Source organism: Nycticebus coucang, chromosome 22 (assembly GCF_027406575.1).
Source record: "Nycticebus coucang isolate mNycCou1 chromosome 22, mNycCou1.pri, whole genome shotgun sequence".
Lineage (NCBI taxonomy): Eukaryota > Metazoa > Chordata > Mammalia > Primates > Lorisidae > Nycticebus > Nycticebus coucang.
In genome coordinates, this window is record NC_069801.1 from 51884375 (window position 1) to 51903807 (window position 19433).

The 19433-nt window shown below is 42.2% G+C and overlaps 1 protein-coding gene across 4 annotated transcripts in view; it reads right to left on the reverse strand.

Annotated features, from left to right (window-relative positions):
- Nucleotides 1–375: 375 nt before the first annotated feature.
- The window catches only part of USP24 (ubiquitin specific peptidase 24), a 156209-nt gene continuing 137151 nt past the window's right edge, over nucleotides 376–19433 (reverse strand). For all 4 annotated transcript variants that reach the window (XM_053575344.1, XM_053575343.1, XM_053575347.1 and 1 more), the window contains exons 61-68: nucleotides 19317–19430; nucleotides 11982–12047; nucleotides 10405–10471; nucleotides 9190–9268; nucleotides 6326–6401; nucleotides 5888–5974; nucleotides 5388–5498; nucleotides 376–2969 (exon numbers count right to left, since the gene is read on the reverse strand). In XM_053575344.1, the coding sequence (XP_053431319.1) occupies nucleotides 2907–2969; nucleotides 5388–5498; nucleotides 5888–5974; nucleotides 6326–6401; nucleotides 9190–9268; nucleotides 10405–10471; nucleotides 11982–12047; nucleotides 19317–19430 (663 nt within the window). In that variant the 3' untranslated portion in view covers nucleotides 376–2906. The remainder of the gene's footprint in view (nucleotides 2970–5387; nucleotides 5499–5887; nucleotides 5975–6325; nucleotides 6402–9189; nucleotides 9269–10404; nucleotides 10472–11981; nucleotides 12048–19316; nucleotides 19431–19433) is intronic.

Here is a 19433-nt window from a genome sequence, read left to right on the forward strand (position 1 = left end):
CCCCACACCTGACCGCTCCGTGACTTAGTGAGTTGGGGAGGAGGGGGCATGGCCTGCAAGAGGAGGAACCTCTGGACTAGGGAACATGTGAGCCATGTGAGCGACACACAGGTCTCAGGCTCTAGACCTGTGTGTGGGGTCTAGCAAGAGGCCCAGCTGGACCAGTGGGACTTCTGCTGGAGGGGCCTTTGGGGGAAGGACATGCAGGTCATCAGCCCAAATTCAACAACTGGCCTGAACTCTGCAGATGCATCTGAGAGTGGTTAGAGTGAGACGAGCAAATGGCAGTCACAGGAGTCACAGTACCAGGCCACAGGCTGTGGTGCCCCCTCCCCGACATGGCTGTACTGATGGAGAAAAAAACGTCTGTGCAACTCCATTTTTGAAAAATTTATTTTATACTTTTAGAAGCTAAGAACTCTGCCACGCATGAACTGAATTTAGCATTAAGAGTCTTCTCTAGCTTCCCTACTGCCTTTTGAAATTTATAAACAAGATTCTGTACACAAGAGGTAGCAGAGGAAAATTCCAGTCTGCTTGTTCCAAGCTCAGAAGGTAACTGCACACACCTCAATGTTAGCAGGGAGAGTAAGGGGAGACAGGGTTAAGTCTGAGGACGCTGCGCTCTAGGTCCTAAAACGTGTCTCATTGTCAGCGACCGGGGGGTGGGGTGGGGGGTAGGGTACTCCAGAAGTCATGGCAAAGTGCCCGCGGGGATGTTTGTTTGTTTTCTTTCCCAGGATGCCTTTAATGGGCAGAACTGGCCATCCTAAGATTGGCCTTCACTAAGGGAGCTTCAACACACAGCGTTGAGTTAATTGTGCAATTCCTGCTCTGTTCGCAGACCATTTTGAAAGATTTATAAAAACATCTTCATCCAAAAAATTGGCAGTAAAAATGACAACTCCTCCAAGATAAGCCTGTCATAATTGTTACTTGTTGTACTACACTAAAAAAAGTCATCAGCAGGTTTGTTGACTGCAGCTGTTGGAAATCAAGTGGTTACCAGCAAAGTGAAAATGATGTGCACTGTACAACTACAGAAGCAAATGAGCCAAAGCCTGGGGTACACACTGGTGACAGGCGGTCCTGATGCAACTTGAGTGAGGACAGCAGGTGCTGGCGGTGTGGAAGGCATTGTTTCCATAGGAAATAAGGGGACTAGAAGTGGCAATTTCACTCCTGAATTTGGGCTCCTGAGAGTGCAGTTGCCAGCGATGACTTCCAGCATGGATCATCGCCAGCGTTTCAAGGTCATGTCCCACACCATCTCTGGGAAAGGATGGGAACGGAGAGGTTACGGAGTACTTGCGTACACAAAATCAACATTACAGCATCACATCCCAAACTCCAAGAACACTGGAACCACTTCTGCCACTTGCTGCTGTCCGTCTCTCCAAGGGCAGAGTTTTGCTCTTAAGTGCTGGCCTTTCTGTGTTCTCATCACGAGCCTGACCGCACAGAAACTCCTGCTGCTGGAGTGTGAGAAACTGGGCAGCTGAAGGGGGACAGCAATGAGGGCTGTGTGCCTGGCCACGTACCCACACGAAATGCCAAAGCAGCCAGGAAGGCACTTTGGGGCTACCGCGCCTCTTGGACTTGGCAAGTGTGACAGTGGCAACCTGGCACTTCCTAAGGCTCCCTAGTTCTGTGCAGGGTGAGATGATAATAAGGCAGAACCTGTAACTGAAGGCAAAACAGGGCTGAAAATGTGCGAGCAATTCAAACACAAAATGTACAAAATATATATGAAATATGTTGGTGATGAACTTGGCAAACACAACCAGATGGATGGTTGGTCAACTGCTTTCTTAGTTATTTTTGGGAAATTAAATCTTAACCCTTGCCTGTCCTTTCAGTGTTAGTCATGTTGAAGAGAAAAAAACAGTTTCAAATTCCTTCTCTGCATTGAAATTGCTATAAAACTCACAAGCAGTGTCTTCCCAACTCAAATACATACAACCAATACCAAGGGGATTCAATAATTGTGTTTTAAGCAAAAGCAAATGATTGCAGATCACATGATTTAAGACAATTTATTCAATATGTCTCCAAGCATTCATTAAATAGATAATTCTATGAAGCCAAACTCAATAAAATTATATCTCTAAGTGCTGTCTTTAAAATTTGTTTTGAGAACTTATAACTTCTTTAGTGATTGATGTCAAAGAAGGTACCCTGTACTTTTGGAGAACACAGCATCTTAAAATTTCTTTCCTTTTTTTTTCCCCCCCTCTTTTCAATCTCAACTATATCAGAAAAATACTTTTAAGAGCTTAGTAATTTCCCAATTTTTGATCCCGGTAATATCTCATCAAGATCCAAGCCTATGCCCAGGGCTCTTGTGCAGACCCATCTGTTCTAAACAAATAGGGAGACATATTAAATACAAAGGTCTGTGTAAACTAAATCAACTACTATTTTACAACAAAAAGGAATTTTATCACATATCTTTACATCATTTTAAATTGGATATTCCTACTCAATGCTATTGCAAGATTAAAAATTTGCCCCCACATATCTAAAGGCAGCTTACTTTTTTTCCTTAAAATATAAAAACCAAAGGAATTTTTTTAAATTTTTTTGTAGCATCATAGAGAAAGCAACAGCTTTACGCTCACTCTTGCATGTTCATGTAACAAAAAAGTCTGCCACCGGCTTTACTTCCTAAAATCTTTGCAAAAATGTGACTCCACATAGGGACTGTACTCCCGGGAAGTTCCCAGCCTGCCAGAGCCCACAGAACATGTTTCCTGAAAAACACACGGTCCTCCCGAGTCATGGCAGCTCTTCCAGTCTAATCTCCAGGCTCTTCCAAAGGGTCCAAGGATGAGATTCTGGTTTCCAAAGGTGCTGAGCATCCAGTATTGTGGCCTGACGCCTTGTCAGGGACTGGGTGTGTTTCTCTAAGGATCAACATCATCAAGGTCACTTCTTAAATCACCAATCATCATGGGAGACTCTGAACCCTGTGAAAAAGACAAGAAGTTCAAGTTCATATGGTTAAAGTTAGAGAAAAATAGTTTTCTAGGCCAAATTGATTTGTGTTTGTAATTTAAGTACCTCTTCATCCAGCAACTTAATGCCTATTAAAGGGTACTGAGAACTCTTACCCTTTTATCCGACAATTCAAAATTATGTAGGACGCTCATGTCTATGATCTACATTTAGTCTCTGAAACAACCCAGCGACTTGCCGAAAGTCCCCATGCTACTCTGCACCACGTCAGAGCTCCACTGTAGGGGCAGCATGGTGAGGCAGAGGGGCTGGCAGCTGTGCTTCCTCCCTGGACTGCATCTGCCGAAGAGGGCTGGGTCCTCCTGGGTCTCAGCACTGCCTCTGCCACCAACGATGAAGCCTTTGGCTTATGCACTTAACAGACAATTTTGAATCCCTACCAGGAGCTTGCGACTGACCTAACTAGAGGTGCGGTGAGGGAAGAGTGGTGATACTGCAGAAGTGACAAGTGAACCAGTGGGAGTCAGGTGGGGTGATGGGGGGCTTGAGGCAAAGTAGCAAAGTACATTTGATGAACTAAAACCCAGACAATGTGGGAGGGGCACACAGAGGCCCAATCAGGCAGGCCTGCTTGGGGGTTTCAGCCTTTCTTCCAGCAGCACAGGAAAGCCACGGAGGAGATGGATCAAACCATTTAAAAGGCCCACTGATCACAGCATATCTGGATGACACTGGTCATCTGGTTCACAACCTGATACACAGGTGTGTGAGATAAGGAACGACGATGATGATGATGACGACGGAGGAGTGGCTTCGGGGGAACAGAAAAGAGAGGGGCACAGTGAGATTGAGGGGTCTTTGAGATAAGTCAAGTGGAGACGTCAAGGACAAGACACCTGGATGTTCATGTCTGGAACTGCAAGGAACTAAAGCTCTGGGTGTGGACAAGAAAGTGCTGAGCAAGAGCAGAGGGACACAGGACTGAGAGCTGAGCGACATTTCCTGGTGGCCTGGAGGAGGTTCACCTAGGAAGGAGACAGAGAAAGAATAGCTGAGGGCGTGAAGGGAACCGACAGGGTGAGGTCTGCCAGATGGGCTGGAGGAGAGCGCTTCAGCAGGAGGAAGCCGGGCATCGGGTGCCATGAGGCAGCTGCTAGTAAGAGCTCTGGGACCACCTGCCACCCCAACTGCTGAGGAGGGAGTGAGAGATAAGAAAAGGGAGACAGTTACATTTAGACGATTCTTTGGAGAAGTCTGGTTATGAAGAAGAGGAAAAGAGGCAGGGATGGGGGAGTTCAAGATGCCAATGACACCACCACCATCAAAACACACAGACACACCACACACACACACACACACACACACGTCTTGTTCAGAAAGGAGAGGAGGCAAACTTCCTCCACCACCATGGGAGAGGAGACCAGGACAGCATGGTGTGGGGGCTGTAAATGTAGGACCATTGGCTGTAGGAGCTCCCTTCTGACAGCTTTTATTTTCTCTGCAAATAAAGTAGGTGATGAGGTCAACTGCAAGCATGACCCTGGGTCAAGTCACGTCACTGTGCTGAACCTCAGTTACTCTTCCTGTAAAACCCAGGGTAATAGCTGCCTGACATACCCTGTTTTCCCGAAAATAAGACAGTGTCTTATTTTAAGGTGTGCTCCCAAAGATGCGCTAGGTCTTATTTTCAGGGGATGCCTTATCTTTCCTGTAAGTAGGTCTTATTTTCGGAGAATGTCTTATTTTTGGGGAAACAGGGTAGTTGTTATGAGGATTCAAAGATAACACTTAAAAAAAAAAAAAAAAAAAGACATACCAGCACTACTCATTTAATCAGGGTCTCATCTGTGCCAGGCACTGGGATGGGCCCACAGGGGAGAGCACAGCTGAAGAGGGCACAAACCGGCAGAGAAAACACAATAAATGTAATTGCGCTGACAGCTGGCTCAGTATTTTGCACATGGTAGGTGTTTAATAAATATTTCTTTTCTTGTTCTACCACACTGGATCAGTATTGAAAAGATATACATGTGTTTTAATAAGTTTAAAGTTATCCTTTGACTCCAGGCCAATAGCATGAATAGCACGAGGCCTTTCCTTTCAAGGGTCCGTGTTTCCAGGAAGGCTGGAGAAAGCAAAAGAGGGTTTTTTCCCAGTGATCCAGCAGAATGAAGGGAACAAGCTGGAACACTGGGGCCTGGCTTCATCAGGACTGGTCTCCACACTGAGTGAGCAGTAGCCTCAGGCACCTCCAAGCCTTCTGCCAACTTCACATGGCAGCCCCAACTCTCCCCAACCCTCCGGAACAGAGATCACTAGAGGGCGGAGCTGGTGCCTTTGGGACTCATACCGCAGGGCAGGCATCTTTTTCCCTTCATTATGGAAAATCTTTTTGGAGTTTCACACGAGGACAAGCCCTACAATGATACCTGCTGTAAATGCCTGTCTCCGTTCTCATTGGCAGGGCTGCTCTCCGACCCGTTACTGCTCCCTGATTGCTCTTTTTCATTCAGCAAAGCGGTAGCATATGCTAATGTGTCCTGTAGGAGATTTCAACAGAAGAAGGAAAAGTTAAGGGCTTTAGCAGCAGCACCACCCACCAGGGAAGACCCCCACCTGGTGTGACCTCTGGTGGCACCAGGAGCCTGAAAGTGGGCCTGTATCACAGCCACCAGAGTACCCCTTTCAAACTCCACTGCTACTGCGATCGGCCTGACCAGCCTGCACCCTTTTCTTGTATACAAAGGTATCTGCACAGATGTGCGTAGCGTGCAAGAATCTGTTATCTTTTCATAGAAGCGCAATCGTTTTCTCTACTTATCCTCATTTTCAATCCATCCCTCTCTCTTCCCCGAGGCTACAGCTGCTGAGAAACACTGAGAATCCTGGCAGGGGTTTCCAACCTACAGAAACAAAAGATAACCCTCACCTGAGCTGAAATGGTTCGCTGAAAGGTTTTTCCAGTTGATGTTTCATTAGAGACATTACTCTGTGGTGTCCAATAATGTTCTGACATCTGAAATGAAAGGTCAAAACTGCCATAAGAGACCACAAATCAGCCCTTGTGAGCCCAAAGTTTCCACCTATTACAATTAGGAGACTCATGGAAGATTTCAATCCCACTTTTAAGACCTTGCTCAAATGCTGCTTCTAATATAATCATCCCTACCTCTGTTGAAAGTTGAGACACACATATTAAAGCACAAATTTAATGTGTGCTAGCAGGTATCAGCTGTGCCAAAGAAATATCTGAAGTCTGAAAATACTTCCAGGCCCGTCTCCAAATTAGGTTTAAGAGATCCTTCCTGATAAGATGGGCTGTTACTGATTCTTACGGCATAGCTAGAAAAATTCAAAATGTAATTACCTTCTTCTGTAGCCACTGTACAGCCCAGCTCCAGTGATGGGAATTCTCCTTGAAATATTCTTTAGCAGCAGGGCACCTGGAGATTGAGGACGTTTTTATTAGTCAATTGCTTTCTTTGCAAATATACTTGTTTAATCTGTAGTACCTTTTTAGTTTGAAACACATTACTTTAAAATTCAATTGTTTTTACCCTTTATTTCCTTTGGATGAGTAATACATTCCTATGTTTAAACTTCAAAAGGCAGGAGTAAAAGGTCAGCGAGTAGTGCGAAGTCTTATCTCTGTAACTCTCATCCACTCAGTTCTATACAAAGTTACAAATTAAAAAATAAAACAAAAACCCCATAACGAGCTGTACTTTTAATAATGACCTCTTGATAAATCAAATCAGTCTTTAAGATTGGTGACTATAGTAAGAAATGATGAGATTATGAGAAGAGCAATTTTAAAGCATGGTCTCAGCAGCCTCCCCACTCTTTTCATTTTTATCTGCCTAGTAAGGAAGCCACCTTCATGTCCAAACACAGCAGTGGCGGTGATACCATCACTCCCGTGTCTGTCGGTGGATGTGTGGAGGACGACATGCAAAATGACAGAGTAGTTGCTCGCACTACACGCCCAGTACCACTTGGAAATGCCACTCTCCGGCACGTACTAACAGTGACAGGCTGCCAACATCAAGTCTCACTGCTGAACCCACATTCACAGTAGGACGATATCCGTCAGTGTCCACAACGCTTTGTTATCTGGAAAATGCTTGTATGTGAATTATTTTGATGGGGCTCTAATTTTTATCTGTTTAAGAATATCAAACGCAGATTAAGCCTAAACAGATTTCTCATTCTTATTCTGGCACAAGTCCTGGGAAAATAATCCTGTGCCTAAGAACTGGCAAAAATCTGGAGCAAAATAAACTAGGCCGTAAAGAAGGCCTGGCGTCAGACTCAGTGGTGGCAGTGTAGTCAGCTCGGCAACCGTGGGCATCAGGCGGGTCACTGATCTTCTGTTGCCCATGCACTGCATAAGGGAGCAAACCACTACAGGGTCTCCTCACACTAAGAACTTTTTCTTGGCCAGGTGGGAGGCTGAGGCAGGTGGATGCCTGAGCTCACAGGTTCGAGACCAGCATGAGCAAGAACAAGACCCCATCTCTAAAAACAGGTGGATGTTGTGGCAGGCGCCTATAGTCCCAGCTACTCGGGAGGCTGAGGCAAGAGAATCTTGGGCTGAGCCCAAGAGTCTGAGGTTGCTGTGAGCTGTGACACCACAGCACTCTAGTGAGGGCGACATAGTAGGACTCTGTTTCAAAAACAAAACAAAACAACTTTTTCTTTCTAAATGTCCATCAACAGACAAAATGTGGCATACACATGCAACAATACTATGTATGTTATTTAGCCTTAAAAAGAAACTCTGGGCAGTGACCATAGCTCAGTGGGTAGGGTGCAGGCCACAAACACTGGGGCTGGCAGGTTTGAACCTGGCCTGGGCTTGCAAAACAACAATGAAACTGCAACAACTACAACAATAATAAAAAACAGCCGGGCGTTGTGGCGGGCGCCTGTAGTCCCAGCTACTTGGGAGGCTGAGGCAAGAGAATCACCTAAGCCCAAGAGTTTGAGGTTGCTGTGAGCTGTGACACCATGGCCCTCTAGCAAGGGCGACATACTGAGACACTGTCTCGAAAAACAAAAAAACACAAAACAAAAGAAGCTCTGACACATGCTACAAAATGGATGACCCTTGAAGACACAAGGCCAGGCCCAGGAAGACAAATGCTATATGACTCTACGTGTACGAGGGAACCAGAGGAATCAAATTCATGGAGACAGACATCAGAATGGTGGTTGCCAGGGACTGAGGGGAAGGAGAAACGGGGAGTTAGTATTTAATGGTTATGGAGTTTCAGTTTTGGAAGATGAAGAAGTTCTGGGAGAGATGGCGATGACGGCTACCCAACAATGTGAATGGGCTTAATGTCACTGAACTGTACACTTAGAAATGGTTAAAGTAGTAAGTTTTATGTTACATATATTCTGCCACAATTCTAAGAGAACTTTCGTTTTGAAGTCAATCAACTTGTGCTCAAGTCTTTAGCTCTGTATCTGTAGCCATGTCACTTAAACCACCCAGGACAGTATCACCAGTAACCGTACCTCCTCTCATGAAGGTGTTGAAGAGAGTAAATATAATAATACCTGGCACACTGCCTGGGTTCACAGTGCTTAATAGCTAAGAGGGACGTGATTTTGTTTCTTGAGAGGCTATTTTGAAATTGGGGATCTAGGACAATGCTTTTCAAACGGTGGGCCATGAGAGGATCTTAGGTGTGCCGCCAAAATTTTTTAAAGACCATTAATTAAATTATTTCCAAAAGCAGTTCAAAGCACAATAAGCATATTCTTTTTTCACTCTTTTTTCTGGATCAACATGATTTAAGCATACTGTGGAAGTTTAACTATAGGTTCAAGTATGCCGTGAGATAAAAAAGGTTGAAAACCTCTGATAGAGAGCCTAGACGAATCAACAGATATATCAGCAAACATGACCTTGAATGAGGGGTGTATGAATTCTTGCTTTGAAGGTTTCTGGATCTGCCTTGATTCCTTACATTCTGATATAATCAGGCCTGGTGGTTTAGCTTTTTGTTCTTGGATTCCATAAGATCTACTATTCTTTTTATACTCTCTATTCATATTTCCTTTTTGAGCTTATTTAAATGGGTTTCTATACCTTCTAAGCAAGAATTCCCTTCCTTTGTCAGATTCTCTAGGTACCAGAACATGGAAGATTATTTTTTCCTGGTCATATCTGACTTGTAATGAAAACACCACGTCTTCCCTGCATTTTAAGTCAATACTTACTTTTGAGCAAGAGTTACAAGAAACTTGACACACTGGTAGCAGCGGCTGCTGTCCACATGATTGCTGTGGTGCATCAAAGCTGAAAAAAGAGAACAGGACATTTTAATAATGAAGGACTAAACTGAATGTGGGTCCAAGTGGTAACAAGCTATCTTATTCTCAAAACTGACAAACAATTGTGATAAACATGTAAGAAATAACTAAAAAGCATGGTGGTACCTGACTCAATAGAATCCCCCAAATTCTAAGGGGTAGAAATACTACTTTAAATATGAAACCACACATGATGAAAGTTTAACTTTTAGAAGAACTGGAAAGAATTAAAACTTGTATTGGCTGACTATTTACCTAGAGACTTTTCTACACTCCACGCTACTGAGAAAAGAGCAGTTATAAACACTTTTAATTTGATAAATGGAACTTTATACTCATTCAGTTCAACAAATGCTTTCCTGTTCTTGCCTGGCACAGTGGCTCACGCCTGTAATCCCAGCACTCTGGGAGGCTGAGGCAGGTGGACTGCTTGAGAAGTTTGAGACCAGTCTGAGAAACAGTGAGACCCATTCTACTAAAAAGAGAAAAACTGAGGAAAGAGGATTGAGTCCAAGAACTTGAGGTTGCTGTGGGCTATGACGCCACAGCACTCTAGACAGGGTGCCAGAGTGACACTCTCCAAAAAAAAAAAGTAAATCATACTTGGTTGTGCTCTTGCGTTTATAATTTTTAAGCTTCAGAGATTTCTGGGTGCTGCTCTGACTACAGTACACTGTCCGAAGGGTGGCTAAAATTTTAGCTGAAATCTCCTTTTTACAATAAAAAGGCCCTGAATCTGCTGTCAGTATACAGCAAGATCTAAAATGACTCTGAGGTTCTTGTTTTTTCTTTCCTAATGGTTGTAGAAGTGGAATCAAAGATTTCTTCCAACAGCCTTTTGCTTGTTGAAAAAAAACCAGTCAAAACACCCCTGGCTTTTATCTGAGCTGGTAAAAAGATCTTAAGCTGCAGTTTATGGACTAAAGGTATCAGAGTGTTCAGGGCAGTAAGGCCCTTGGGTTTCAATTCTCCCGACTAGACTGAGGGAACCCAGAGGCCCTGACTGGACAGCGCACGCATCCCTTGCTGATCTCAGCACGAGCGACAGGAGGTAGAACTGGCTGGAACAGGGTCAGCGGCACACTGACTGCAGACACTGGTTTGCAGGCTGGGCCTACTTGCCTAGTAATCCATTTTCCGTCTCAAACACAAATTTGATTCGCTCTACTTGTATGGGATCTTCAATGACCTGTGACAGGAAGGAAACAAATGGTGGTGAACGGAAGGAGGAGCTTATGTTACAGCCACTTCTTTGTATTTTTGTTCAAGAGATTTAGTTTCTAGCATAACAAAACAGCACAAAAAAAATTCTGTCATCACCATATATCTCAAACATACCTTATATTTAAACTAAGATGAAAACCATTAAGTAATATTTAAAGATCCATTTATTTCCTACCTGTATGTTCTGACCAATTATATCTACAGTTCTCTATGGGTTGTAAGGACATATATTTAATGATACAAAGAGAAAGAGATTTATGCTCTAACTTGTTTACTAAACATGTGTCAAAGTACAGGCTCTAAAAAGTGGCCGAATGATTTTGCCATGCTACACAGGGCTGAATCTAGGCCTCGCTTGGTGTATTTCTAGTTCTAAGCATTGAACTATGCGCAGTCTAGTAAACTGTATGGGTTTGTTGGTAATAAATGACCCACACACAGTCCTAACCCGGAGGAGCAATTATCTTCCCAAGTCTGTTAAAGGTACTAGGACCAAAAGGAGGCAAAGGGTCAGAAAAACAGAAAACAAATGGAATCCATGATGTACATGTGTTTTCTTCCTCAAACCCTTTAGTGAATGGCAAGACCTACATTAAGGATTAGGGAATGAAAGGGAACACAGTCCCTCTCTCTCTTTAAGGTGAGAGACTAGCCTAGTGTGGTCTTTCTCCTTAGCTCATAACCACACACCAGTGAGCACCCACTGGCCACAGTAAAACGTTCCCCCCCCCACCCAGCACATGTGCCTGCAGCTTTCCACGTCTGGCTTGGGATTTCTTTCCCAAGCTCTGCTCAGGTCCCCCTCTTCCTTCTAGCCACAGCATTTACTTAAGATTCACTGAGCTCCCCTGGGGTCTGGTGGCGAGCACAGGCTCTGGGGGCCAGTCTCCTGTGTCAGATCCTGACTGACTAGACCTTCCACCTGCTGCCAGTGGCCTCGGGCAAAATACTACGCCTCTCTAAATCCTGGTTTCCAGTAAGATTGTATTTTGCTGACAATAACTGATATTTTCCAGTTTTTCAAATTTTTGAAGTTGGAAAGCATCCTACAATTGATGACATTTCAGTTTCTTGACTCTTAAACATATTTTTATTAGTATAAATACAATCAATGTTATCTAAGATGTGATCAACCATTCAGCTAGCAGTTTGTCTCTGAGGGTAATCATGAGGTTTAAACATGGTGACATCTGTGCTCAGCATGGTGCTTACCCATGGTAAGGCCGGAGGGAGGGCTGCCCTCGCCCACTGTTGCCTTCTGCATGGTAACTGCCTTTGTACCTGTCCAGCACCCTCACTACCCTGTGAGTTCCTGCTGCTCACCTCTACATCATGACACACATGACTGAAAAGAGGACTCCATAAATGCAGACCGAATGGATGGAAAAAAAAAATAAAAGGACATACAATTTTTAATTTATAAGCATAAGCTAATGATACCTGAATACAAGCAAATCAGAACATTTACAACTTACCAGTATCTCATGAAGTAGTTGGAATGTATTCTTTAACTCATGGGGTGGAGCTGTTTCTAGTTGGTTCTGAAATATTTTTTCAAAGCATAAACATTTCAGTGAATACACACTGGAGTGGTAGACAGCATGCTGAGACCTGGCACTGGTTCTACTGCTACGTGGCTAGTGCACAAGTCAATTCCCCTCTCTGGGCCTTTAGTTGTAGAAACTAAATTAAGCAACATTTAAGGTCCTTCCAGCTGTCACTCTGTGATACTTTACAATTAAATGAGGAAGGAGAGAAGATGGAAAGGAAGAATTCTAAGTCACTAAATAGGTCCAAATTTATATATGTACATATCCTATGTATTTTCTAGAATATGATGGTATAAGCTATAAGAATGCAAATGAGAATGCTCTAAGGTGAGTATGCTATATATATATATATATAAAAGTCAGCTTTTTTTATTGTTAAATCATAGCTGTGTACATTAGTGCAATCAAGGGGTACAATATGCTGGTTTCATACACAATCTGAAATATTCTCATCAAACTGTTCAGAAAACTGGCATTTTCTTAGTTACTGTATGTAGACATTTGTATTCTGTCTTTAGTAGGTTTCGCCTGTACCCATTCTAAGATGCACCGTAGGTGTAGCCCCATCCATTACCCTCCCTCCGCCCTAACCTTCCCACTCCCTTCCCCTCCCTTGGCCCTTTCCCCATATTCTTGTGCTATACTTGGGTTATAGCCTTCATGTGAAAGCTATAAATTAGCTTCATAGTAGGGATGAGTACCTTGGATACTTTTTCTTCCATTCTTGAGATACTTTGCTAAGAAGAATATGTTCCAGCTCCATCCATGTAAACATGAAAGAGGTAAAGTCTCCATCTTTCTTTAAGGCTGCATAATATTCCATGGTATACATGTACCACAATTTGCTAGTCCACAGTCGCAAAAGGATTAAAAAAGTCCACTGGACTCTCGAAAGGCTTATCAACATTCTCAATTAATGTGAATGGTTTAAATTGTCCTCTAAAAAGGCACAGGTTGGCTGACTGGATACAAAAACTCAAGCCAGATTATCTGCTGCATACAATAATCTCATCTTATAGATCAAATACAGACTCATCAAATATAGACTCAAGGTGAAGGGATGGTCATCTGTACTCCAGGCAAATGGAAAGCAGAAAAATGCAGGCGTTGCAATCCTAGTTGCTTTAAACCAACCAAAATAAGGAAGGATAAGGATGGACGCTTCATATTTGTTAAAGGTAATACTCAATATGATGAGATCTCAATTATTAATATTTATGCACCCAACCAGAACGCACATCAATTTATAAGAGAAACTCTAACAGACATGAGCAACTTGATTTCCTCCAGTTCCATAGTAGTTGGAGATTTTAATACACCTTCAGCAGTGCTGGATAGATCCTCCAAAAAGAAGCTAAGCAAAGAAATTTTAGATTTAAACTTAACCATTCAACATCTGGACTGAACAGACATCTACAGAACATTTCATCCCAACAAAACTGAATATACATTCTTCTCATCAGCCCACGGAACATACTCCAAAATCGACCACATCCTAGGCCACAAATCTTACCTCAGCAAATTTAAAAATATAGAAATTATTCCTTGCATCTTCTTTTATCATGGAATAAAAGTTGAACTCAATAACAACAGGAACCTGAATACCCATACAAAAACATGGAAGTTAAACAACCTTATGCTGAAGGATAGATGGGTCATAGACGAGATTAAGAAGGAAATCGCCAAATTTTTGGAACAAAACAACAATGAAGACACGAATTATCAGAACTTCTGGGATACTGCAAAGGCAGTCCTAAGAGGGAAATCTATAGCACCGCGAGCCTTCCTCAAGAACACGGAAAGAGAGCAAGTTAATAACTTAATGGGACATCTCAAGCAACTGGAGAAGGAAGAACATTCCAACCCCAAAACCAGTAGAAGAAAAGAAATAACCAAAATCAGAGGAGAATTAAATGAAATTGAAAACAAAAGAATTATACAACAGATCAATAAACCCAAAAGTTGGTTTTTTGAAAAGATCAATAAAATAGATAAACCTTTGGCCAACCTAACCAGGAAAAAAGAATAAAATCTCTAATTTCATCAATCAGAAATGGTAACGATAACAACAGACCCCTCAGAAATTCAAAAAATCCTTAACAAATATTACAAGAAACTTTACTCTCAGAAATATGAAAATCTGAAAGAAATCGACCAATACTTGTAAGTATGCCACCTACCAAGACTTGGCCAGAACAAAGTGGAAATGTTGAACAGGCCTATATCAAGTTCTGAAATAGCATCAACTATACAAAATCTCCCTAAAAAGAAAAGCCCAGGACCAGATGGCTTTATGTCAGAATTCTACCAAACCTTTAAAGAAGAACTAGTACCTATATTACTAAACCTCTTCCAAAATACAGAAAAAGAAGGAATACTACCCCCAACACATTCTACAAAGCAAACATCACCTTGATCCCTAAACCAGGGAAAGACCCAACAAGAAAAGAAAATTATAGACCAATATCACTAATGAATATTGATGCTAAAATACTCAATAAGATCCTAACAAACAGAATCCAACAACACATCAAAAAAATTATACACCATGACCAAGTGAATTTATCCCAGGGTCTCAAGGCTGGTTCAATATATGTATATCTATAAATGTAATTCAGCACATAAACAAACTCAAAAATAAAGACCATATGATTCTCTCAATTGATACAGAAAAAGCTTTTGATAATATCCACTATCCTTCATGATCAGAACACTTAAGAAAATTGGTATAGAAGGGACATTTCTTAAACTGATAGAGGCCATCTACAGTAAATCCACAGCCAATATCGCATTGAATGAAGTTAAATTGAAATCATTTCCACTTAGATCAGGAACCAGGCAAGGTTGCCCATTGTCTCCATTGCTCTTTAACATTTTAATGAAAGTTTTAGCCATTGCAATTAGGGAAGAAAAGGCGATCAAGGGTATCCACAAAGGGTCAGAAGAGATCAAACTTTCACTCTTTGCAGATGACATGATCGTGTATCTGGAAAACACTAGGGATTCTACTACAAAACTTTTAGAAGTGATCAAGGAATACAGCAATGTCTCAGGCTACAAAATCAACACCCATAAATCTGTAGCCTTTATATATACCAACAATAGCCAAGCTGAAAAAACAGTCAAGGACTCACTTCCTTTCACAGTAGTGCCAAAGAAGATGAAATATTTGGGAGTTTATCTAACAAAGGACATGAAACATCTCTATAAAGAGAACTAGGAAACTTTAAGAAAAGAAATAGCTGAAGATGTTAACAAATGGAAAAACATACCATGCTCATGGCTGGGAAGAATCAACATTGTTAAAATGTCTATATTACCCAAAGCAATATATAATTTTAATGCAATTCCTATTAACGCTCCATTGTCATATTTTAAAGATCTTGAAAAAATACTTCGTTTTATATGGAATCAGAAAAAAACCTCGAATAGCCAAAACATTACTCAGAAATAAAAACAAAGCTGGAGGAATCACGCTACCAGACCTGAGAACTGTACTATAAAGCGATAGTGATCAAAACAGCATGGTACTGGCACAAAAACAGAGAAGTAGATGTCTGGAACAGAATAGAGAACCAAGAGATGAATCCAGCTACTTACCATTATTTGATCTTTGACAAGCTAATTAAAAACATTCAGTGGGGGAAAGATTCCCTATTTAACAAATGGTGCTGGGTGAACTGGCTGGCGATCTGTAAAAGACTGAAACTGGACCCACACCTCTCACCACTAAGATAGACTCTCACTGGATAAAAGATTTAAACTTAAGACATGAAACTATAAAAATACTTGAAGAAAGTGCAGGGAAAACTCTTGAAGGAATTGTAGGATAATATTTAGAAATAAACCTATCCTACATCAAGCACACAAAGTAAATTCAGTGTGAGTTTAAAATGACATGCTTTTCTTCCAGAGGCTTAAGAGGCTTGGACCCCCCTGGGTAACTCACAGAGTTAGGCTTTTTTGGAATTGTAAAATTCCTTAGGCCTTTTCTCTGAAGCAGTACACCCCATGAAGCCTGAGATCCAAGGGCATGCCGCCCTTCCTCAGAGATACGGGCCAGAGGGTTGACATATGTTAACGACATATTGTCAGAGGTCTATAGGTGCTCTGCCCTGAAGGAAGGTCACAGTCGTTACTTCATACTGAGTAAAATGAGTGAATGATTGAAGATATTCTTCTATTAACTCTGTTCCCCTATAGCTGTTTTCATCTTTGTGCCCTGCTTGGAAAACTAGTCACTGTTTAGAGGAAGAGATTTACTACACAAGTGGTTACATTGATATGATAAATATTTCCTTTCAAGTTAAAATTCAGCTAATAGATAATGGATTAGGTGTGTACGTGACTGGAAGACTATAAAACTTAAACTTGGAATAAAGAACCTTGCTATATGCCATCCCACAGTGTATAGTCTGTTTCTTGACTTAATAATTACAGGAGCGAGTTTACACCAACAGCAAAGCTGCTGCTGGTTCGCGTCTCGAGTCACGCAACAGGAATCGGCCTGGGTGAATATTTTATGAAGAGGACTCCCAGGCAATTGAAGTAGTATCAAAAATATATTACTAGACCTGATCAAACTAAAAAGCTTCTGTACAGCCAAGAACACAGTAAGTAAAGCAAGCAGACAGCCCTCAGAATGGGAGAAAATATTTGCAGGTTATACCTCCGATAAAGGTCTAATAACCAGAATTCACAGAGAACTCAAATGTATTAGCAAGAAAAGAACAAGTGATCCCATCTCAGGTGGGCAAGGAACTTGAAGAGAAACTTCTCTTAAGAAGACAGACGCACGATCTACAGACACATGAAAAAAAGCTCATCATCCTTAATCATCAGAGAAATGCCAATCAAAACTACCTTGAGATATCACCTAATCCCAGTAAGAGTAGCCCACATAACAAAATCCCAAAACCTGAGATGTTGGCGTGGATATGGAGAAAAGGGCACTCTTCTACACTGCTGGTGGAATGCACACTAATACATTCCTTGTGGAAGGATGTTTGGAGAATACTTAAAGACCTAAAAATAGACCTGCCATTCGATCCTATAATTCCTTTACTAGGTATATACCCAGAAGACCAAAAATCACAATATAACAAAGACATCTGTACCAGAATGTTTATTGCAGCCCAATTCATAATTGCTAAGTCATGGAAGAAGCTTGAGTGCCCATTGACTCAAAAATGGACTAGCAAATTGTGGTACATGTATACCATGGAATATTATGCAGCCTTAAAGGAAGATGGAGACTTTACCTCTTTCATGCTTACATGGATGGAGCTGGAACATATTCTTCTTAGCAAAGTATCTCAAGAATGGAAGAAAAAGTATCCAATGTACTCAGCCCTACTATGAAGCTAATTTATAGCTTTCACATGAAGGCTATAACCCAACTATAGCACAAGAATATGGGGAAAGGGCCAAGGAAGGGGAAGGAAGGGGGGAGGTTAGGGTGGAGGGAGAGAAATGGGTGGGGCCACACCTATGGTGCATCTTAGAATGGGTACAGGCGAAACCTACTAAAGGTAGAATACAAATGTCTACATACAGTAACTAAGAAAATGCCATGAAGGCTACGTTGAACAGTTTGATGAGAATATTTCAGATTGTATATGAAACCAGCATATTGTACCCCTTGATTGCACTAATGTACACAGCTATGATTTAACAATAAAAAAATTTTATTTAAAAAAAAAATTTATTTATTATTTTTTTTAGAGACAGAGTCTCACTTTATTGCCCTTAGTAGAGTGCTGTGGCATCACAGCTCACAGCAACCTCGAGCTCCTGGCCTTAGGTGATTCTTTTACCTCAGCCTCCCGAGTAGCTGGGACTACAGGTGCCCACCACAACGCCTGGCTATTTTTTTAGTTGTAGTTTGGCCAGGGCCGGGTTTGAACTCACCATCTTCAGTAAATGGGGCCGGCACCCTACCCACTGAGCAACATGGGCACCACCCAAAGTCAACTTTTTAAACAGAAACATCTGTCAAGATACATTAAGTAAAGACAGCTACAGTTATGGCTGGGTCCGGTGGCTCATGCCTATAATCCCAGCACTCTGGGAGGCTGAGGCAGGTGAATGGCTTGAACTCAGGAGTTTGAAACCAGCCTGAGCCAGAATGAAACCCCATCTCAAAAAATAGCTAGGTGTTGTGGCAGGTGCCTATAGTCCCAGCTAATCAGGAGGCTGAGGCAAGAGGATCACTTGAGCCCAAGAGTTTGAGGTTGCTGACCTATGCCACAGCACTTTACCCAAGGTAACAAAAAAGAAAAAAAGAAAGCTGCATTCATAGAACTTACACTCCTTGGGGTATCTTAATCAATCCATACCGTGTAAGGTAGAAAAAGATGCCTATTTCCTGGGCTTGGTGCCCGAAGCTCAGTGGTTAGGGTGCCAGCCACATACATTGGGGCTGGCGGGTTCAAACGGGGCCTGGGCTTGCTAAACAACGATAACGGCAACAACAACAACAACAACAAAATGGCCAGGTGTTATGGCGGGTGCCTGTAGTCCCAGCTACTTGGGAGGCTGAGACAAGAGAATTGCTTAAGCCCAAGAGTTTGCAGTTGCTGTAAGCTGTGATGCCACAGCACTTTACCGAGGGCGACATAGTGAGATTGTCTTACAAAAACAAAAAACAAAAAACAAAACCTATTCCTGGGTGCCAGGTGCTCAATAACTCCTCACAACCTCTGAAACTAGTCATATTCCTTCCACTGTGCACAGGAGCAAATTGTCCCAGGTCATGTAATTAGTAAATAGCCAAGAGGGGAACTTAATCACCTCTGATGGAGGTCTGCATAAAACAGGCTAAGGGCCAAGTACACTGTAACAGGACACAGTCCACTAACCACCTGCTACCTGTCAACATCACTACTATAAATCCTGGTACAGGAAGGAAGGGATGCAGAAATTCCGTGGGTAGACACTGATACATACAGTGTAAATTCACACAGAGGTCTAGAAGGAAACATGGAATGTTTAGGGTAAAGTGGGGAAGAAGGGACAGGAGGACTGTGGTGGTCAAAGTAGACTTGAGCCTCATTTGTATGCTTAAATTTTACACAAAGATAATGTAGCAATGTATTACTATTTATGTAATTAAAAACTAATAAAGACAAGCCTACACTACTTGTATAATTAGGAGAACAATTTAGGCTACTACAAGAAGCCTAGTGCCCAGGAGCAAAGGTATGGTCTCCTACAGCCTAAACCAAAAGCCCTCTGGCTGTGGCTTGGTTTCAGTCCTACCTTAATAAAATGCAGCATCGTGAAGGAAAAGTGCTCATTGCAGAAGCAGCAGTACACCACCATCTCCATGAGCGCCAGGAGGGAGCCGGTCAGCTCTCGCAGAGCAAACATTACCTG